The sequence below is a fragment of the Gossypium hirsutum genome, chromosome D01 (genome assembly GCF_007990345.1).
Source record: "Gossypium hirsutum isolate 1008001.06 chromosome D01, Gossypium_hirsutum_v2.1, whole genome shotgun sequence".
Taxonomy (NCBI): Eukaryota; Viridiplantae; Streptophyta; class Magnoliopsida; order Malvales; family Malvaceae; genus Gossypium; species Gossypium hirsutum.
This window is the reverse complement of record NC_053437.1, coordinates 15,865,658-15,888,008: the sequence shown is the minus strand read 5'-3', so window position 1 is coordinate 15,888,008 and position 22,351 is coordinate 15,865,658. Positions and strand designations below refer to the sequence as shown.

Sequence of the window (22,351 nt, the reverse complement as noted above, 5' to 3'; positions counted from 1 at the left end):
CCTTATCAAAAAAGGATTGGTGGCGACTCCGTTGTTTGTTTTCATTTTAAAAATCTAAGTCGACCCCGTTTTATCAAAAAATGGTGTCCAACAATATTAATAAAATAATTTAGGTTTATACGAATAAATATCCTCTACGCGCCTACTGTCAAAATGGGTGCCATTTCTTATATGCTTTGCTCTTATCCAAAAAAGCCGTCCGTACAAGATTTTTATATTTAAAATTAATTTTTATTATATCAAATTAAATTATTTGAAAAAAACAGTGGGTATCGTTTTGGGTAACAGCCATTTGTTTTCTTAAACCATTAAAATTCACTGTTTAAAATAATAATGATAAAGCAAAGTGCATGCATAAACGTAAACAATACCAGCAAAAGAAGAAAATTTGCAGTCTCTTCTCTATTGTTCCATCATTCTAGAATTTAACCAATCCACTCAATCCCAAACAATTGAACCATGTGTATTGCCGCTTTTATTTGGCAAGCTCATCCACTCTATCCCCTTCTTCTGTTACAAAACAGAGATGAATACTACAACAGGTATGTTTCCATTTCACTTCACTTATTCTTCTCTTTACTATATATATCTCTTATTTGTTTATGGGTGGAATTGAAGGCCTACAAAGGCACTTGCATGGTGGGATGTTGATGGTTGTGAGATACTGGGAGGAAGAGATGAAGTTGCAGGAGGGACATGGTTGGCTTGTTCAAGACAAGGCAGAGTTGCTTTTCTTACCAATGTTTTGGAGCTTCATCACCTTTCCGGCGCCAAGACCCGCGGGGATCTCCCTCTACTTTTCTTGAAGGTATTTATATGCCCTTGAAAATAATATTATTCAAGCAAGCTCAACTAACAATAATGGTGCCAACTGTTGTTGATACAGAGCACAAAGAGCCCTATGGAATTTGCGGACCAACTGCTCACAAATGCTCATCAATACAATGGATTTAACCTCATAGTGGCTGATATTGCTACCAAATCGATGGTTTATATCTCCAACAGACCAAAGGGGGAACCCATTCACATTCAACAGGTTTCTCCAGGTCTTCATGTTCTTTCAAATGCCAAGCTTGACTCACCCGTGCCTAAGGTACCGTACACTATTATCTCCTTTACGCAAAAAAAAACACACAAGTACAAGGAATTCTTCAATTATTACTTCCAGTCTTCACTCTGCAGGCTCTGCGGCTACGTAAAAGCATTAGACAGATGATGAATAAATATGGCAAAAATGAAGTAAACGTGAAAGAAATGATTGAGAAACTTATGAAGGACAAAGTGAAAGCTGATAAGAGTAAGTTACCTGGCATTTGTGCTCTCGACATGGAATTCAACCTTAGCTCCATATTTGTTGAAATGGACACTCCTCAGGTAAAATTTCTAGTTCTAAACCACCCTTCTAGTAAATTTATGAAAAATAACGTTAAAGCTGATAAAAACCTAGAGTCGTTTTAACTAATATATCATGCGTTTTGTGGGATTCAGGGGCTTTGTGGGACAAGGAGTACAGCAGCATTGACCATACGTGCTAGTGGGGAAGTTAGCTTTTGTGACAAATATCTTGAAAAGGGTGTGTGGTTTGAGAAAACCATCAATTACCATATCCAGAATGAAACAAGGGATTTTTCTGAAGTTAAATTGAGTATGTTATAAATGGAGTGATGTATGGCCGAGTGCCTGATAAAATGTTATATTTTGCAAGGAAGGACCTTGCTGATTGCTAAGCTGCTACAGCACGAGTGCCTGATAAATGTTTATAAATTCCCGAGAAACTTAAACAACATCAAAGATAACGCAGAGAAAACCCCGTAAATGTCCTTTCTGAAAATAGATTATGCAAAAACAATCAAAACCCATTGAAAACAGGAAACCAATCAACCAAAAATAACACATCACCTACAAAATACTTTCATAATAAATAAAATTTATTAATGCCTTTCATTACTTTTTATTAATTATCAATTTTGTAACTTATATTCTTAAAATACTATAAATAGAAACCTTTCAAGATTATCTCTAAAATTCCTTCAACTAATTTTCTTTACTTAGCAATCATCATCTGCCATTATATTCAATGTTATCGAATTTACTCCCGCAGCTTTCTCTCTACTTTCTTCCGGTAAATCTCATTTACTTATTTACAATACTTCCTCCATCAAAAAATTCTCTATAAATGACTATATATGTAACAGCTGTGTTCCTATTTAACTAAAAAACAAAATTCCTACCCATATTTTGCAACATCAATTTCATAACTAAAATAAAATAATAAGGATGACTTTGATTGACAAAATCTGAGTTGGGAAAGAATAAAAGAGAAATAGGGATAGGGAGGCGGAAATAATTGATGAGATGAGTGAGTCCATCTTAGCTTAGCTAATTGTGGCATGGGACATGATCTGGAATGTGTGTTTTTACCTTGCCAACTTACAACCAATAAATTAAAAGTTGGCCAACTCCCATTTCTTTCTTCCTATCCTATCAACTATTTAGTAATAGTGATGGGATTGAAAGTATTTCACTAAATTCCATATCATTAATTAGCATTTCAATGCTAATGAATTTTAAATAGAAATATATTCATAATCAATTATATATGGTATATTTATTATGACTTGCAAAATTACATTAGCTGAATTTAATCATAAGCAGTCAAACATGCTAATGTAAGTGTTGATAATATGCAATTACGGTTTAACTTAATGGATCTTAATTAGTGTGTGAATTTCATGTTTTATGAATAAGGTTATTGGTCTAAGTTTGAGGGTCTGTCCCAAGTTGAAAGAATTTGAGTAAAAATATTTTACTCAAAAAATAGGTTTAGGTAAAAAAAAAATTAGACTCGTTTAAAATATGGGTCATATTCGGGCTTGAACATTTGAAGGCCTGAGTCTAGCCGAACCCAACCTTTTTTTCTTTAAGTTTATAATATTTTATTTCTATATATTATGTAATTTATAACACATAAAAATTAAATCTATAATATCACTTTGTTAAGATGACTATATATAAAATTTTAATAAAATAATATAATTATATATTTTTTTAAAATAATATGGGCGGGCTTAAAATGGACCTGGATCAATTATTTACAAATATGGGTGAATTGCATTAGCAACTACTTATTTGAGTGCTTAAGCATGTAATGTCTTTTATTATTTTATTCAATCAAGTTGATGCATCCCAAATAGTAAAATTTTAGAGGCAATTGACAACTAAAAGAATATGTGGGCTACAATTAAATGGTTAGAGATTAGAAAAAAATATATTATAACACCCTATTCTTATCCAATCGTTGGGTTCGAATTGCTCATATTTTCCAATATTTAGCATCGAATCAAAATCTAATTTCATATTATTTTATTAGGGATCTTGTACTTTTAATCAATAACATAATTTCTTAATAGCTTTCAATTTAATCTCAAACGTTAAGATTAACTTTAAACTAATTTCACAATCTTCTAATACAAACTTAATGAATTCCAATTTCAAACTCATGGCAACTAAATTAAAAGTCATAAATTGGAGAATCTGATACATGCTATAAAAATCATGAAAGAAAACCTCTCTTACCTAAACTAGTTTGGATCAAATTTTGATAGAAAGCTTGGAAGGCTTTTCTTCTTTCTTCTTCTTAGGGCATGGACGGCACAATCTAAAGGGAAAGATGTCCATCTTATTCTCTTTCCCACTTGTTTTTGTTTTTACACCCATAATTAAAGATAACTAAGCTTAATTAACTTTTCTTAAAGCTTCATAATCTAAGTTTAAGCTAATTAAATCAAGATGGATGGATTAGTTGGTCCCACCCACTAACTATTACTTCTTTTGGTTATTTGTTAATTGGGTCCTCAAATATTTTTTAAATTAAAATTTAATAATGATTGTATTTTTATATTTTAATTAGTGCTTTTTTCGATTTAATATCTTGACTTTTTATTAATATGTTTTCGATTTTAAACACATAATTTCTCCTATATATTACATAATTAAATTCCGAAACGAGTCCTTACAAATATATATTATTAAATTGAGTGTGCCAATTTTCTTTGGTTGAATTAATATTCTAATTAAATGAATGTACAAAGAATGATGCAGATATTTTATTATGTTTTGCCCAATGCAATAAAGACAATGTTTTTGAAGGTGGTAATTGGATTTGGATCTGCACACACTTTCTGACTTCTGCCGCATTACAAATCATAAATTACCATCTTAAACTAAAAATATATAGCACCAAAAATTGAGAAATAGAAATTTCATTTGTGAAATATAAGTTCAAAATTTATCCATTTAATTTTTATTTATCTTAAGTAATTACAGAATTTTTAATATTTTTAATTAACTGTATTATCTATTTAAATTTTTATTCACAATTTAAATTAACGTGTTTTATTTTAATTTTGTATTATTATTAGTTTCAAACTATATGCTTCATTATTTATTAGATATTATTTTGAAATGCACACGTGTTCTAAACACGTGATTTTCACATGTATATGCGTGTGATAGAACTACCCGTGCATATATATATATTACTTATAAAGTTTCTGTAAAATGGACAAGTGATTGAATTGAGAAATTTAAGACTAGTTGAGTGTGGATTTTATATACTCTATAAAAATTACCTCCACACTAGTGTCACATAATTTAGTATTAATAGTAGAATGATCCATTTATAACAATGTAAAATTAATATGGTTTTACACATTTTCATAATTTTTTCTACGATTAATACTTTAAAAATTGAAATGTTATATAATTCATGTAAGATCAAAAGTTTAGAGTAAATTAAAAATTCTAACTATTTATTTTACATAAAAAAGAAACTTTCAACCCTTATATATATGAATAAGAGATTATATGTATAAAAGATGCAATTATATTGATAATTTCGATGATTAAATCATTGAAAAAATTAATAAAAGAAGAAATTCTATGGCAAAATTATTGTGTGCCTGACAAAAGAGGGAAAGGATTTTTATGTAAAGAGATGATAAAAAGTATGACTTAACACTATGGTGCAGGTAGACGTATAGGAGTAGCTCATACGCCGCTGTTTGAGGCCATTTCATTTTCTACATAGAATGCCTCAAAATTGGTTGTGCCAAGGAATTGTGAGCTGTGACTAATTTAATTAGCCGCAAAATAATGCATAAATAAATAAATATTTATTTTTTAAAATTCTTATAATATTATATATATTTATATATATCAGGTCTATAACTATTCGTACCCTTCCTCAATTTTTAAACAGGAGGATAATGTGTTTTAACGATCCCTTGCACTGGCAATAATGTCGATGCCAATCAAGTTAGGACTCAACCGAAAAATAAATAATATCTATTTATACAAAATGATAATTATTAAATTGCTATTTTGAGTGAATAAGAAAAAATGGAAATTAAAATGACTGAAAACAGAATCAAAATAAAACATCCGTTTGGAAATTGCTTAAAATAATGAGTCGTGAAATTAAATTGAAAATTGACAAATTAATCCTTCTATTTTAATTTATCAACATTCAATCTTCACAATTTCGTTTACACTGTCACTGACTAGAAAACCAACAAGTCAATAAATTTAACAGTTCATATAGCAAAAATCAACAGCTCAAAGTCATGCGTTTATTAATATTTGGATTAATTATTAAGTTCTTATAAAGTACAAATGAAATAAATAATATTTTCAGCATTTATTAATTAAAGAAATTGAAAGAATTGCTTAAAACACACATATATATGATGATGGCGGTGGGGAAATATTAATGGTGGTAAATTAGGGTTTTATGATGTAGATTAAATTCGATGGGAGAAAGTTAAAAGAGATCACATGGAATCGACTTGCTCGGCCTTATTAGTGGAGGATGATGCTCATAAAATCAATTAATACTTAATATAAATCAAATAAATCATTTTTCATGTGTTAAAAAATACCTCTCGAGATTTCAAAATTTAAATAAATTAGTCCTTATCAATTCTGAAAGTGGGTAATTAAAGAGCGTTAATGTTTTCATTCAATTATACATGATTTTGATTGGTTTAATACTAAATTTCACCCTCAAAATTTACATATTCTATCAATTTGGTCCCAATTTAACAAATTTATCCCGCAACCTTCATGTAAATGTCGAGACAGAAATTTGTTGAATTTTTTGGAATCAAGGTTAAAAGGGCAGAACATATTAGTATACTAATCAAAATCATGTACAACTAATGGAAGGCATTAACGTCGTGATTAATTGCTCATTTTCAAAATTAACAAGGTTTAACTTGCTTCAATCTGTTTTGAAAAATATTAGTTTACTCGTTTTTGAAATTGAAAAAGATGGAAGAAGTTTTTTACCACTGGAATATGTTTTTCTTTTATATAAACTAAATTAAACTTAAATAAAAATGGTCTACTGGTACAGGAATGCTCCGGTTCTCTTTTGTCTAAACATATTTTATTATTTCAGGATTTAATTTAGAAAAAAATAGTCCAACTTTAGACAACGGCGGCGCCTACGGTTTGTAAACGGGAGCCTAGGCGAGAAATATAAGAATGTTAATTTTTTTATTCTTATCCATTCATTTAATTTATATTTAATTTTTTTATTTATATTTAATCTAAAGACAGATTATTTTTTTTAGAATTTTAATCTCATTATAAATTTTTATCATATATGCTCTCTTCCCCAACCTTTAAATTGAAGAATAATGTGTTTCGCGAACTCACGTCATCTTGACAACAATATCAATATTAATTGAATTAAAACTCAATTGACAATAATGATTAAAATTTTCTTTCTCTATAAATATGTTTTTAAACCTTTATTTGAAAATGTATAATACTTTTGATGTCAAAATAATGCATTAAAATTTATTCAACTGTCAATTTAAGTGGAAAAAATTGGAGATGAAATTTGTAATTAAACCTTCTTTAATTTATGTCTTTTTCCATAAAAAAAATTCTTAAAAAAATATTAAATGTTGGAAAGTGTCATTATTATTAATTTATAATTCATCCTCATTATTGATTAGTGTCACTGAAGCAACGAATTTCATTGGGTTTGGTAATGGATGAGAGTTTGCTCAAAATCTTCACCATTTTCACTTACATAGTTTAGGATAAGCATGTTAAAAACCTATGTTATATCCATAGAAATTGAAGGCTATATTTGTTATCATCACAACAAGCGCAAGCATTGTTGGGGTATATCCACTTGTCTTAAACCACTACAATGTACAAGTAGCAGTAAAAAGAACAGATAATAATGATTAGAAACTTGGGTAATTAATTTTGTAGTATATAGTCGGTCCAACACTGACTTATATCTAAGCAAAGTGCATGCATCTACTACAACATTTTTTCTCTGATTACCTTCTCTTTTCTTCTATCATTCTAGAGTTTAAACAATTGAATAGAATTGTCTAACCATGTGTATTGCTGCTTTCATTTGGCAAGCTCATCCACTCTACCCTCTTCTGCTTTTACAAAACAGAGATGAATACCACAACAGGTATGTTTCCATTTCACGTCAATTATTCTTCTCTTGAAAATATATTTATCTTATTAATATATATGGGTGGAATTGAAGGCCTACGAAGGCACTTGCATGGTGGGATGTTGATGGTTGTGAGATATTAGGAGGAAGAGATGAAGTAGCAGGAGGGACATGGTTGGCTTGTTCAAGACAAGGCAGAGTTGCTTTTCTCACCAATGTCTTGGAGCTTCATCCCCGTCCCGACGCCAAGACCCGCGGTGATCTTCCACTTCTTTTCCTGGAGGTAAATAAATCTATATGCCTTTTTTTTTTTTTGGGTTGAAGCCAGATCACCTATCAAAAACGGTGGTCATTCATTAAAAGTAAACACGCTGTTGTTGATACAGAGCACAAAGAGCCCCATGGAATTTGCGGAGCAACTGGCCACCGATGCTCATCAGTACAATGGATTTAACCTCATAGTGGCTGATATTCCTTCCAAATCAATGGTTTACATCTCGAACAGGCCAAAGGGGGAACCCATTAACATTCAACAGGTTTCTCCGGGGCTTCATGTTCTTTCAAATGCCAAGCTTGACTCTCCCTGGCATAAGGTACAGTAACTTGTGTCGTGTTATATTCCTATAAAGTTATGCCCAAAGGCAGATGGACGCTGGAGAATTTATTCATCCACTCCCATTGTGCAGGCTCAGCGGCTAGGTAAAGGCTTCAAACAGATGCTCAATAGATACGGTAAAAATGAAGTAAACGTGAAAGAAATGGTTGAGAAACTTATGAAAGATAAAGTGAAAGCTGATAAAAGTAAGTTACCTGGCATATGTGCTCTCGACATGGAGTTCAACCTTAGCTCCATATTTGTTGAAATGGACACCCCACTGGTAAAATTCCAAGTTCTAAACCATCCTCCTACTAAAATTTATGTAGAACAATGTTGAAGCCAATAAAAATTGTGGTTGTTTCAACTTACATATCCATCTATTTTCTGGAATACAGGGGCTTTATGGAACAAGGAGTACTGCAGCAATGACCGTAGGTGCTGGTGGGGAAGTTAGCTTTTATGACAAGTATCTAGAAAAGGGTGTGTGGTTTGAGAGAACCGTCAATTATCATATCCAGAAGCTCAAGTAGATTGAATCCATGTCACAGCAAGGGATTTTACTACTCAAGTTATTTATAGATTTGCGAATGTTATAAGCATTTTAAGTTTATACTAATTGTACCAAAGGAGTGATGTATGATGTATCCCGGTCTGCCTAATAATGCAAAATCCAATAAAACAATGGAAGAAAAATAAGAAATGTAACATTTTGCAGGGTACGACTCTGTCATCCTCTTTGCTAATTGCATTCAATTCGAAAACCCAAGAATCAGCCAAAAGAAAACTACATGTGCTGAGGTATGTGAGGTTCCAAGCACAAATGATATAGCTTACAAACCTACCTCCAAATTTGTGTGCTGTCTTGAAAACCTACCTCATTTCTTTCTCAACAAATCAAGTTGTGGGAATTGTATTAAGGCATGTTTTTAAGCAATTAAAACCCTGCCATCTCTACCTCCTTACAAACCTCTTTACCAGGATTATTATCCAAGATCATATACCACTAACAACATATATGTAGCGGATCCAACATTCTTTTACTTTGCTTAGCAACTCAACCACGCTCTCAAGCAAGCCGTAAGGTTCAAGTTTCCAGCATGACTGTCCTATAATCTTAGTATATATATAGTGCAGGGATCTACTTACAGCAATGTAAAACTAATATGGTTTTACATATTTCATAATTTTTTCTACAATTAATATTTTAAAAATTGAACCGTCATATATTTCATGTTCAATTCACGTAAGATCAAAGGTTTAGAGTAAATTAAAGTTTCTAACTATTTATTTTATGTAAAAAAAAAACTTTCAACCCTTACACATATAGATAATAATAGAGATTATATGTATAAAAAATATAATTATATTGATAAATTTAACTATTAAATCATTGAAAAAATTAATAAAAGAAGAAATTATAAAATATGTAAAATTATGTAAATATTGGGGTAGTACAAATGAATACTCTTCTCTTGATAATTAATACAATGTATATATTCTATGGCAAAATTATTGTGTCTAACAAAAAAGGTAAAAGATTTTTATGTAAAATGATAAAAAGTATGACTTAACACGATGGTGCAGGTAGCAGTAGGAGTAGCTCATACGCCGCGTTTGAGGCCATTACATTTTCTAAATAGAATGCCTCAAAATTGGTTGTGCCAAAGAATTGTGAGCTGTGACTAATTTAATAAGCCCCAAAATAATGCTTTATTTATTTTTCAATATAAGATATTTTAATATTTGTTTTTTTTTCTAGACCGTACCTATAACTACTCATAACCCCTCCTTAGCCCTTAAATAATAGGATAACATATTTTAGCGCACTCAAACCCACGACCTCTTATACTGACAACAATATTGATGTCAATCGAGTTAAAAGTTAATTAGAAAATAAATCATATCTATTTATAGTTGAATGAAAAAAGATATGAAACTTTTAATCATACAACTGTTATTTTGGGTGAATAAGAAAAAAATGAAAATCAAAATTACTGAAAACTGAATGAAAATAAAGCGGAAATTGCTTAAAATAATTAGTCATGAAATTAAAAAATTTTATTTCTAAATTTCATCCATCTATTTTATGAAAATTGTTAAATTAATTCTTCAATTTTGATTTGTCAAAACTCAATCTTCACACTTAAAGAAATTGAAAAATTAGTCCAACTCGTTAACACACTAGGAAACCAACAACTTAATAAATTAATTAAAAAAAACTAATAGTTTAACAATTTATATACAATAAATTTGCAAAATTAACAGTTCAAATTCATGTGTGTATTAATAATTGGATTAATTTTTTAGTTCTTATAAAGTACGAGGATCAAATTTTGACAAATAAAGTAAATAAATAATCTTTTCAGCTTTTGTTAATTAATAATTAAAGTAATTAAAAGAATTGTTTAAAACACAAGTTAAGACACATATCATGGCATTGGGCAAATATTGATAGTCAAAATTTACTCAATTTCGAAATTGAAAAGAATCAGAAGTATTTTTTTATCGCTGAATATAGTTTTCTTTTATATGAACGAAATTAAAACTTTCTTTTTTAGATTTAACTTAAATAAAATGGTCATATTCGGTTCTCTTTTGTCTAAATATATTTTATTATTTCAAGATTTAATAAAAAAAACTAAGGGATAAAAAGGTACTCCAACTTTATATTGCAGCGGAAAAAATCGAACATAAATACCTCCAGTCATTGTCTGAATCAAATGCCAAAATCTAAATATTGTTATACCATTGTTGAGCACGTCAAACCACCAACAAGGTCGTTGAATTTAGCCATACGAAAATTAAAAACCGTCAAAGTCTTCTAAGCACTCGAAAATCTCACTAGATGGAAAAAATTTTTTTTTTTTATTTTTCGATGCTTATGGACCTTAAGCTAGTTATTATTTTAATGGTGGTTTCCCATCAAAACAACCAATTACATGAAAGTGGAGGGAAACGTAGAAATGACCCGCGAAATAATGAAAACGTGGGATGACCCCCCGAACCAAAACATAATGCACGTCCAACATGAACTTCTACAAGATGAGTGGCAGAGGATAGGTTCCTTGCCAATACCTACATATTTTAGTGAAAATCTAATAATCTAGGATTAGGAATAGATGAGCCCAACACAAAGTTTGCGGAGCTCACAATGCGACCCTATTCCCGCATCGTCATCAGTCCATGTCACCCATCTTACATTTGACAAAAGTATCGTACACAAGAGGACATAATATGTTGTGAACCGTACAGAGGAGAACATAGTCCACGATGGAAAGCCGAAAATTTACGTAAATTTTATATTTTTACTTGACCACTCAACCAAAACTTTATTTTAGTGTATTTTATATATTTTAATCTAATTACACATATTATATTATCTCCGTCAATCGTATATTTGTACTTACTATTATTGATAGAGCAATCTGATCCAATTAAATGTCCATGATGGAAATGGGCTTAGTTTCCCTCAAGGCCCAATTACGAGACCCAAAACCAAGTAGTTGAAGTCAAAACTCAACTTATTCGTTCAAGACTTTATCACGAAGAAATTTTGAGAAGAAGAGTTGAAGCTTCAAGACCATGGGCTTTGGAGTTCAATACGGAGCGAGGATGAATTAGAAGAGTCCAATTTTATTCGTGGACTTAAAATCTCAAATCCATTATGACAAGCCCATGTGAAAGATGTTAACAAGTTTAGGCATTACACTTCAATGAGCCTAATAGAGCCCTCACACCTAACCCAAGTTATAATCATTTCACTTGCAGTGCATTTTTATAGTGCTACAATATAATTTTTAAATCCATAAGAATCAAATAACTCGAAGCCATCAACAATATAGATCCATATGTAATTTAATTTTATAGTGCTACAATATAATTTTTAAATTTTTATAATTAAAAATTAGAGGAAATTAATAAAATAAATAGTTAGTAAATAGATTTCAAGAAATTTTATAGGGTTTTCTTTAATCCAAAAAGGGATGAGTAGGTCTTTATGGATGATTTATCTTAATATGATTCACTTACTCTTTTTTTAGCAATCTCATTATAGGTTCTGATCACTTCCTTTTTTTTAACAATCTCATTATAGGTTCTGATCATATTTGCTTTATTTTTTTAACACAATGCCTAGAACTACCCATAGTCCCTCCCCAACCCATAAATAGGAAGATAATGCGCTTTAATGCATTCGAACCCATATCCTCCTACATTATATGTACATTAAATATAAACATTTAAAACATATGCTTGCTTGTTATGAATGCTATTAAGTGGATGTTCAACCTTTCACTTTTCATCTCCCTTAATCTTCCACATTTCATCTTCTTTAACCTTTAACCTTTCATCTTCTTGTAACCCCTTTCCTATTTATGTATTAGAATATGAAGAGTCTAATCTCCCTATATAAATAGAGAAGTATGCTACTTGTAAATATGATGAAAAATATAGAATGCAATAGAAATCATTATATTCTCATATCCATCTTTTATCTATTATTTTTGTTTATAATACGTTATTAGCACAAGTTCTTAAATTAATCCAAGAGCCTTTTATTTTTCGTTAGCTTGGACCAAGGTATGTAATACATTTTATCATGATGTCCATCATGATAAAATTACTTACGTTTATAATTTTTTTCAACTTTTTAAGGGTTCCACTAATCCCGTAATTTGTTAAAAACTTCTAACATAGTCAAATTACTTGTAATTTATTTTATGACTAAAATGTAATGATTATTTGATTATTTTCTTCCTGTTATGTTATGCTTGAAAGTTTTGTTAATGGATTACTTATGTTTGCTTCAAAGTTTGTTAAGGAACTACTTATATTTATATTAAATTTCTATTGTAGTTATATCATCAATGTCGAACCATACAAAACTTGAATTTGTGGCTCTTGATATTACTAGAAAAAACTATTTATCTTGGATGTTAGATGTTGAAATACACTTAGATGCAAAAGGCCTTGGTGAAGCTATTAATGAAGGAAATGAAGCATCTAGTCAAGATAATGCCAAAGCTATGATATTTCTTTGCCATCACCTCCATGAGGGACTAAAGACTGAATCTTTGAATGTTAAAGATCCACTTGTCCTTCGGAATGGTCTAAAAGAAAGATATGACCACCAGAAAACCATAATACTTCCTAGAGCTCACTATGATTGGTTGCATTTAAGATTACAAGATTTTAAATTTGTGAGTGAATATAACTTAACTATGTTTAGAATCACTTCACAATTGAAATTATGTGGAGAGAAAATAACTAATGAGGATATGTTAGAAAAAAACATACTCCACATTTCACGCAAATAATGTTGTCCCGCAGACACAATATCGTGAAAAATGTTTTAAGAAATATTTTGAGTTAATATCTTGTCTTCTTGTTGCTGAGCAAAATAATGAACTGTTAATGAAAAATCACGAGTCACGTTCAATTGGCTCTACTCCATTCTCTGAAGCGAATGCAACATCATATAACGGAAAGGATAAAGGCCACACTAGTAGTTGTGGTCGAGGACATGGCCGCGGCCGTGACCGTGGTCGCGGTCAAGGACGTGGACATGAACGAGGCGGTCATTTTAGGAATACCCACCAGAAGTGGGATCATAAGGATGAAAAAAATGATAAAAATACAACTGGGAAAATGAAAAGTTTATGTTATCATTGTGAAGGTAAAAACCATTGGTCTCGTACCTGTCATACACCAAAGCATCTTGTGGAACTATATCAACAATCATTGAAGGACAAAGGAAAGAAAATAGAGACAAATTTTGTTTGTGAGAATGGCAAATATGATTATGGTATCATTGGTACAACTCATTTGAAAGTTGTTGATTTCTTCACCACCCCTGAAGGGAATAATTGATCTTTTAATTTTATTATTATAGTTTTAAAGAATAAATTTTATGCAAGTTTGTTATGTTATTAACAGCATGATTATTATATTATGTTTTAAATTATTTATGAAAATTTTATATATTTTGAAAATCTATGTGACATTTATTTGTTTTCTTTAAAGAATATGAATACTTCTCAAATTCAATTAGTGATATATGGTGAAGACTTACACTTAGTAGGCAATGCAACTACTCATACAATACTTAAGAATAAAAAATATTTTTTCTCATTTGACAACACAAAAAGCTAGTGTGAGTACTATATCTGGTAGTACCAAAATCATAAAAGGCTCCGAAAGAGCAAATATATTGTCGCCTAAAGGAACTAAGTTTCAAATTAATGATGCGTTATACTCTCCTAAGTCTCAAAGAAATTTGTTGAGTTTTAAAGATATTCGCCATAGTGGATATCATATTAAGATAATAAGTGAAGGGAATGATGAATATCTTTAAATTACGAGTATAATCCAAGGAAATAAAAATATTTTGGTGAAATTGTCTGCACTCTCCTTCAGTTTGTATTACACGAGAATTAGTACAATTGAAGCATATGCTATAATAAATCAGAAGTTTACTGATGACTTTATTATTTGGCATGATCAATTAGGTCATCCCAATTCAATTATAAAGCAAAAAATTATTGAAAATTCATGTGGACATTCATTGAAGAGCCAACAGATTCTTCAAGCTAATATTTTTTCATGTGATGCTTACTTTCAAGAAAAATTAATGCAAATTAATCATTCGGTCATCACCAACCAAGATAAATTATGAATCTATCACTTTTCTCGAACAGATACAAAGAGATATATGTGGACCAATTAGATATTTTATGGTTTTACTCGATGGTTCGACTAGATGGTCGCATGCATCCTTGTTATCAACTCGCAACCTAGCATTTGCAATGTTACTTGCTCAATTGATCAAATTACGAGCACATTTTCCAGATTTTCCTATCAAGACAATTTGTCTTGACAATGCAGGTGAATTTACTTCCCAAGCTTTCAATGATTTTTGTATGTCTATTGGAATAAATGTTGAACATCCTGTAGCACATGTTCATACACAAAACTGTCTTGCTAAATCATTAATCAAACGTATTCAATTGATTGTGACACCATTACTTATGAAGCCAAAACTTCTAATTTCTTCTTGGGGACATGTCATACTACATGCAAAATCACTAATTCAAGTTAGGCCAACAAGTTATCATAAGTTCTCTCTCCATTACAAATGGTTTTTGATCAGGAACCAAATATTTCCCATCTGAGAATTTTTGGATGTATTGTATATATTTCTATTGCTCCACCACAACGCTCTAAGATGAGTCCTCAAAGGAGGTTAAGAATATATGTTGGATATGAATCCCCAACAATAATTAAATATCTCAAGCCATCAATGGGGAATTTATTTACGGCTCAATTTGCTGACTGTCATTTTAATGAATCAGTTTTTCCAATGTTAGGGGTAAAAAATAAACAGCTGGAAAAAGAAATAGATTGGAATGAATTATCATTGTCTCATCTTGATCATCGTACGCAACAATGTGAACTGGAGGTTCAAAGGATAATTAATTTACAAGGTTTAGCAAATCAATTGCTAGACGCATTTACTGATCCAAAAAAAGTGACAAAATCACATATACCAACTGTAAATGCTTCAATCAAAATTTTTGTCCCTAAAGGACAAACTCTAGTTGCTAGTGATTCTAAAACATGTTTGAAGCGTGGTAGGCCAGTCGATTCCAGAGATAAGAATCCTTGAAAAAGAAAAGGAGCAAAAACAGATAATGGTCAGATTGAGGAAGCAATAACTTTAAAAGGGTCTCCAGAAGAGATTTTAGACATGACTGAAGTTCAAGAAAAATCTCAAGTACCTGATAATGAATAGATCTCAACAAATTATGTCATGTCAAGAATTAAGTGGAACCGAAATCAAATCGACGTCAATGACATATTTACATGCAATGTAGCACTAGATATTTTGAATGGTAATGTGGATCAGGAACCAATGTCAATCGAAGAATGTAGACAAAGAGATGATTGACCAAAATGGAAAGAAGCAATTGAAGTAAAGTTAAAATCTCTTGCGAAGAGAGATGTATTCGGACATGTAGTTCGTACACCTGAAGGTGTAACCTGTGGGATATAAATGGGTTTTTGTGAGAAAGAGAAATGAAAAAGGATAAATTGTGATATATATAAATGGTGTTTGGTTGCACAAGGATTTTTACAAAGACCTAATATTGATTATGAAGAGACATACTCTCATGTGGTGGATGCAACTACTTTTAGGGCACGTTTGGTTTGCTGTAATGGAATAGAGCTGTAATAGTAATTCAATTGTTTAGTTGAATGGGATGGAATAGAACTATAATAGTATTCTTATGTTTGGTTGAATGAAATGATGTTGTAATAGCATAAGGAAAAAAAACTAAAATAACTAGAATACCCTTAGCAAAAATTTTTTTAGGTTGATGATTATTGTTATTGTTATTAAATTTTAATAAAATTATTAATATAAATAATAAATAATTTAATCATATTTTAACATAATTATTATTAAATATAATTTTTAGAAAAATATAATTTAATGAAATTCTTAATATATTCTTATATGAATTTACTAAAATCATAATATATAATAATATAAAAATTATATATAATCTACTTTATTATTTTTAAACTGCAATACATATTTAATGTGCTAAAATATCATTAGTGAAATAAATAATTTAATTATTCTACAATATCACATATATTTTAAGTAATAAATAACTTGAGAATTATATTTTGCATAAACATAATATTCATATATTAACAAAAGGTTACATGAAATTCTATGTCATAATACATATGTTATACAGTTTTACAACAGAAACAAGTTAGAACATTGTAATGACATACCATCCCAAATATTACAAACAGAAAAAGTTACCAAAATATCATCAACAGAACCATGATTTTTAATGGTCAGCAAGAAATCTTCTGACCCATTCCAACCGCACATCAGAAGGTAAACTAAAGAAAATGAGCATTTGCGTTGGATGATCTGGAATTTTACTCAATGCTCGATAGCGCTCATCCACAGTTAAACATTCTATTTCACATAAGGTTGGATATAAATTTATAGCTTTTTCTTGGATGATCTAGAATTCTTCTAACTTTTGTTGAACTACCACATTGGAGGTAATACTCCTACTGATTTGTTCGCCAATGGCCCACATGTTTTCTGCCAATAAAGTGGCAGCATCATGAAATGAAGAAAAAATATGATCACCTGCATCAAAATTCTTTTTTTTCTTCTTTGAAGATGTGGAACCCCCTTGGTTTCTATCTGGTTGCGGTTCTGTAGTAAAAACATCCATGTCATCCAAAGAGACATCAGCTTCGCATCCATAGAAATCGTTTCTTTCTTCATTAATATCTGTAGTAGCTACATCCTCAACATTTATTTCTTCAATAACATCAGCAGCTGTTTGAGCATCTTTCCCAGTAGCTCGATCTTTTGCGTAGATGGCAGCAAGTTGGTCGTAGTAAGGGAAACTACGATGTCTGAATTGACCAGCTTCTTTATGACTCTATAAAAATGAGGAATTCATATTAGTTATAAGTTTGGTCAAAATAAGATAATAAAGACTTGAAATAATTCTTACATTTAAATAAGAGTTCCAAACCACATCTTCAGCAACAACGAGCTGCCTATGGTCATCCCACGCAAAACCCCTATTGTTTTTTCCATTAAGCATGTCATACACGATTGACCAATCCCTTTTCAGTACCCTAATCCTCGATTCAATATTAGGTCTAGCCTTCAAAATTGCATTGGGTAAAGCTTTTTCTAACATTTTTCCAACTCGTTTAAATAACCTGCTTTGAACCCCGTATCAACATTAAAGGTTCCAACATTGTGCAAGTCCATCATACAGGAAACCAACGCTGCTTCTTCTTCTGGAACCCATTTCCTTTTGGTTCCTCGAGAAGTTTGGGAAGAAACATTTGATTCTAAAACATCTGACATAATTATCTTAAGAAAAAAAATTAAAATTAAGTTTAATATCATGAATTAAAAGGTAAACACTTTATAAAATTAAAATTAAGTTCAATATCATGAATCAAAAGCTCAACACTTTATAAAATTATAACACATGATGAATGAAAAGAAATTAAATTATAATTCAACAAGTTTAGTACAATACAAAAAATAATTCAAACACCACCAAAGTTTCACAAACTAGATACATATAGGATGCATATTCGGCCATAAGGAGGCTTGTCATAACCGACGTTGGTATGAAAGGTATATGCCTTGTTGGTGATTCATACTAATCAGTAAAGATATGTGTTGTTCTCCAGATTGGACAGGCAGAAGTAGGAGAAAAAATTCAAAAGCTAGAGACACACCAAATGAAATGTCAATAAATTGATGTATATGGAAGCCTAAAGAGGAGTAACAAGGGAACCAAATATGACTTGATGAAATTTGTATACCGTGTTGGTCAGTCAAAATCATTCCATACCAATTACATTCTTAAACTGCTTAAATCTCTATGTTTCTCAAGTAAACCTTTACTTTAGAGATTCAGCTGTTTCACATTCCTTGTCAATAAAGGGGCTAAAACTTTGTTTTGCAAAAACCAAAACCTAATAATACTATTAGGTCAAAATTAGTTTAGACTGGACGTAACAAAACACAGAATGTGAGACAAAAGAGTGAGACAAAGCTGAAGTTGAAACAAGGAAAAATAGTTGGTCACAGAATGTGATTCTTGGGGATTTAACAGAATGATGATGTGAAGCTCGAGAAATGCATGCAACAATGTAAATGAAAGACTTTAATATTGTTCCAAAGACAAAACAAATAAATTGTACCCAGATCAAATTAATAAGACCCATGTTACTTAGACTCTTAATTTTTCCTAAAGTATTCATGCCTGATACAAATTTGGACATGGGGATGGGATATATCCTCCAAATATATGATAAAACTTTAGTAAAATTGAGCATACCCATGTCAAACACATACCCATATCTAATAGATGGCACGATAATCGATTAACAACAATGCCAATGCAGCTTTTGTGATATGATTATGGTTGATGAAATGTACTAACAAACGAATAAATTTGATTACTGCACTTTTTCCATTCTAAAAAGGGGGAGTGGGAAAGCAGTGTAATTGAGAATTAAGAACCTAGAATGAGTAGCACATATCACCAGCAACACACACAGGTTATAAATAGTAGAAGATTTTACTCTTACCTATGTTACTTGGACCCAGATGAATATAAGATAGAGGTACGTGTTCAACATAGTTGTGCCTAGTTTTTTCTAAGCTCTTCTATATATTTGTAGAATCATACCCCCATGGCAAAATATGTATTGGGAATAGAATATTGAACACGAGCACTTTAAATATACTCGGGTAACAATTAGCACAGATTCCTACTGCTACACCAATTCAAAATAAGGGGTCTAAATGTTCAACAAATTTGCCCATACTTAAGAAATTAAATGTTAACATTATACTACATATAAAATCTCATTGTGTTTGGTTTATACAAAGGTGGTTTATAGAAAGGAAGTTAACCCCAATCCCTAGCTCATAAACCTTTTTCTCGGAAGTTCAAACTCAAGACATTTAAGCTGAATTTCAAGCAACAGTCCACTCTAAATGCCTTTTCAACATTTGCAAAGTTCAAGTTTTTTTTTTGCTAAAGCCTACTCTACTGCTGCTATATGGAGTGCTCTTAGACCTACAGGGCAAATAAGGTAGCTTGGAATAGGTTAATCTGGTTTCAGTACAATGTTCTTAGGTACTATTATTTCTTGGATGGCGATTAAGGACAGACTATCAACAAACGATCATTTCTGGGGAATACCACAATGATGAAGTTTGCTCTTTTTGTAAGCAAGAAAATGAAACCAAAAGCCATCTTTTCTTCACTAGCGGGGTAACCAAACAAGTTTGGCAAGCAGTGTAAGAGCTTTGCCAAATTCAAAGAATGGCTTTCAATTGAGATGAGGAACCGACAATGGCAATTTAACCACTTGAAAACCAAAGTTCTTATTACTTTCATGTTGCTAATTGCTTAGACTGCTTAGTGCCAACATCTACTTTATATGTAAACAAAGGAATCAGTTCAATTTTTTGCTTATGCAGATTAAGGAATCGGTTTCCATTGTGTTAACTTAGCTCTTTGTACGGTTTGAGCCCTAAATAGTTCAATTTTTGTTAAATGATAGTAAAATATATTGTCATTGTAGCAGTTTACTTGCTTATTTCTTATATAAAGAAAAACTTATTTTAGCTCTAAGTTCATGCAAATGCTAAATACTTAGCTCCAACTAAAGAATCTAAACAAACAAGTTTAAAAAAAAAAAAGAAGAAGCTAACAATGAAATGCCCCAAAACTCAAACGATAAAATGAAAATATCTAAAAATTTCATGTCAAAAGAAGTTGAGCCACATCGAAAGAGCAAAAAATAAAGGAAAATAAAATAGACTTTGTTTACACGTAAGAAGGAAAAATCAATGAAGAAAAGAAGTAAAAAGATTACTTCTGCAATCAATGGAAGGGAAACGTCGGAGAGGATGAAGCTTGATGAGGGTAGAAAAAGATTACCTCCCTTCCCACTACTGTTTCTCAGTCGCTGCAAGAAGCGGAAGAATGGTGAAGCCCTAAACAAAATGAGTTCTTACCCGAGAACTGTAAGAAAATGTGAAAACATACCTTTGGCTGGAAGAAGATGAAGGCGAATTGATTTGGCTTGATTTGGGGATATAAAATCGATGAGAAATTTTTGGGGAGAAAAAGGCAGGCTATTTTGGTCTCAAAATGTGAAGAAGAAAACGGTGAATAGCTATTCCAAGCTAAAACCCCTGAATACCTATTACAGCTGCTGAGAGAATAAGGGTGTAATAGCAAAACCCCCGAATTAGTAAACGCTGAACCAAACGGTGGAATAGGGCTGTAATTACTGTAGCGCGGGAATAGGCAAGGAATGGAAAGGCTATTCATGCCAACAAAACATACTGTTAGGTTCTTGATTAGTTTGGCAATAAGATAAGGGTTTAATTTACGCCTAATGGATGTAGTGACAGCCTATTTATATGGCCCACTTGATAATAACATTTACATGAAACTCTTAGAAGGTTTTAAACTGTCAAAAACAGCTAATTCGTGTTCTCCAAAACATTACTCAATCAAATTAAATAGATCCTTTTATGGATTGAAACAATGTGGGCGCATGTGGTATAATGCCTTAGTGAGTACTTATTGAGGGAAGGCTAAATAATGATCCCATTTCCCCATGCATTCTTATAAAGAGGTTTGGATCATGATTTGTTATAATTGTTGTGTATATTGATTATTTAAATATCATTAGGACTCCCTGAAGAGATTTTAGTGATAATGGAGTGCTTAAAGAAATAATTTGAAATGAAAGACCTTGAAGAGACAAAATTTTGTCTAGGGTTACAAGTTGAGTGCTTAAAGAATGGTATCATTGTGCATCAAACAATACATGTAGAAAAAGTGCTAAGAAGATTTTACATGCATAACACGCATCCGTTGAACACCTTAATGGTTGTTAGGTCACTTAATGTAAATAAAGACTCTTTCTATCCTCGAGAAAATAATGAAGATTTTCTTGGTCTTGAAGTATCATATTTAAGTGTTATTGGTGCATTGATGTATCTTGCTAGTCATACACGACCTGATATATCATTTTCTATCAACTTATTAGTAAGATTTAGATCTTTTCCAACCCGAAGACATTGGAATAGGGTTAAGCATGTTTTTCGTTATCTTCAAGGTACAAGAGATAAGAGTTTATTTTTCCCTAACCTACCCAAAAAAGAATTGGTTGGTTTTGCAGATGCAGGGTACTTGCCTGATCCTTACAATGCTCGATCAGAAACTGGTTATGTTTTCACGTATGATGGTACTGCAATTTCTTGACATTCTATGAAACAAACAATTGCTGCTACTTCTTCTAATCATGCTAAGGTTTTGGCAATCCATGAGTCTAGTTGTCAATGTGTATGGCTAAGGTCTATGATTTATCACATACGAAAAGATTGTGGTTTATGCTTTGAAAAAAAAAAACTCTAACAGTCTTATATGAAGATAATACAGTTTGCATTGCACAATTTAAGGAAGGATATATTAAGGGTGATAGAACAAAACATATATCACCAAAAACTTTCTTCACTCATGATCTACAAAAGAATGGAGATATAAATGTTCAATAGATTCATTCAAATGAGAATTTGACAAATCTTTTTACTAAGGCGCTCCCTACTGCTTCATTTGAGAAGTTAATTTTCAACATTGGATTGCATCGTTTCAAAGATCTTAAGT

General features: G+C 31.2%; 3 protein-coding genes and 1 long non-coding RNA gene across 4 annotated transcripts; 3 read left to right on the top strand and 1 right to left on the bottom strand.

Annotated features, from left to right (window-relative positions):
* The first annotated feature begins 353 nt into the window (after positions 1 to 353).
* LOC107921815 (transport and Golgi organization 2 homolog) lies at positions 354 to 1,754 on the top strand. Its single transcript, XM_016851658.2, has 5 exons — positions 354 to 542; positions 619 to 808; positions 887 to 1,093; positions 1,183 to 1,374; positions 1,489 to 1,754. Exons 1-5 carry the CDS (start codon positions 460 to 462, stop codon positions 1,654 to 1,656), a joined length of 840 nt encoding a protein of 279 aa, XP_016707147.1. The 5' UTR covers positions 354 to 459; the 3' UTR covers positions 1,657 to 1,754.
* Positions 1,755 to 7,196: 5,442 nt separating this feature from the next.
* On the top strand, positions 7,197 to 8,806 carry LOC121213868 (transport and Golgi organization 2 homolog). The gene is made up of 5 exons (XM_041087130.1): positions 7,197 to 7,504; positions 7,583 to 7,772; positions 7,876 to 8,082; positions 8,176 to 8,367; positions 8,483 to 8,806. The coding sequence occupies exons 1-5, from the start codon at positions 7,422 to 7,424 to the stop codon at positions 8,615 to 8,617; spliced, it is 807 nt and encodes a 268-aa protein (XP_040943064.1). The 5' UTR covers positions 7,197 to 7,421; the 3' UTR covers positions 8,618 to 8,806.
* A 4,146-nt stretch (positions 8,807 to 12,952) lies between these two features.
* Positions 12,953 to 13,955, top strand: LOC107921712 (uncharacterized). The gene is made up of 2 exons (XM_016851535.1): positions 12,953 to 13,285; positions 13,416 to 13,955. Exons 1-2 carry the CDS (start codon positions 12,953 to 12,955, stop codon positions 13,953 to 13,955), a joined length of 873 nt encoding a protein of 290 aa, XP_016707024.1.
* A 2,805-nt stretch (positions 13,956 to 16,760) lies between these two features.
* On the bottom strand, positions 16,761 to 17,701 carry LOC121213870 (uncharacterized). The gene is made up of 2 exons (XR_005909354.1): positions 17,642 to 17,701; positions 16,761 to 17,564 (listed from the first exon to the last, which is right to left on the bottom strand). It is a non-coding gene; the product is annotated as an uncharacterized lncRNA (long non-coding RNA).
* Positions 17,702 to 22,351: the final 4,650 nt, after the last annotated feature.

What these genes read in the sequence shown, in the direction of transcription:
- LOC107921815 (XM_016851658.2), top strand. Translation starts at nt 460, where the DNA reads ATGTGTATTGCCGCTTTTATTTGGCAAGCTCATCCACTCTATCCCCTT. An exon ending in TTGACTCACCCGTGCCTAAG is followed by an intron (nt 1,094 to 1,182) that starts GTACCGTACACT and finishes TTCACTCTGCAG; the next exon opens with GCTCTGCGGCTACGTAAAAG. An exon ending in TTGAAATGGACACTCCTCAG is followed by an intron (nt 1,375 to 1,488) that starts GTAAAATTTCTA and finishes TGTGGGATTCAG; the next exon opens with GGGCTTTGTGGGACAAGGAG.
- LOC121213868 (XM_041087130.1), top strand. Translation starts at nt 7,422, where the DNA reads ATGTGTATTGCTGCTTTCATTTGGCAAGCTCATCCACTCTACCCTCTT. An exon ending in AGAGATGAATACCACAACAG is followed by an intron (nt 7,505 to 7,582) that starts GTATGTTTCCAT and finishes GTGGAATTGAAG; the next exon opens with GCCTACGAAGGCACTTGCAT. An exon ending in TTGAAATGGACACCCCACTG is followed by an intron (nt 8,368 to 8,482) that starts GTAAAATTCCAA and finishes TCTGGAATACAG; the next exon opens with GGGCTTTATGGAACAAGGAG.
- LOC107921712 (XM_016851535.1), top strand. Translation starts at nt 12,953, where the DNA reads ATGTCGAACCATACAAAACTTGAATTTGTGGCTCTTGATATTACTAGA. An exon ending in GATTACAAGATTTTAAATTT is followed by an intron (nt 13,286 to 13,415) that starts GTGAGTGAATAT and finishes GTTGTCCCGCAG; the next exon opens with ACACAATATCGTGAAAAATG.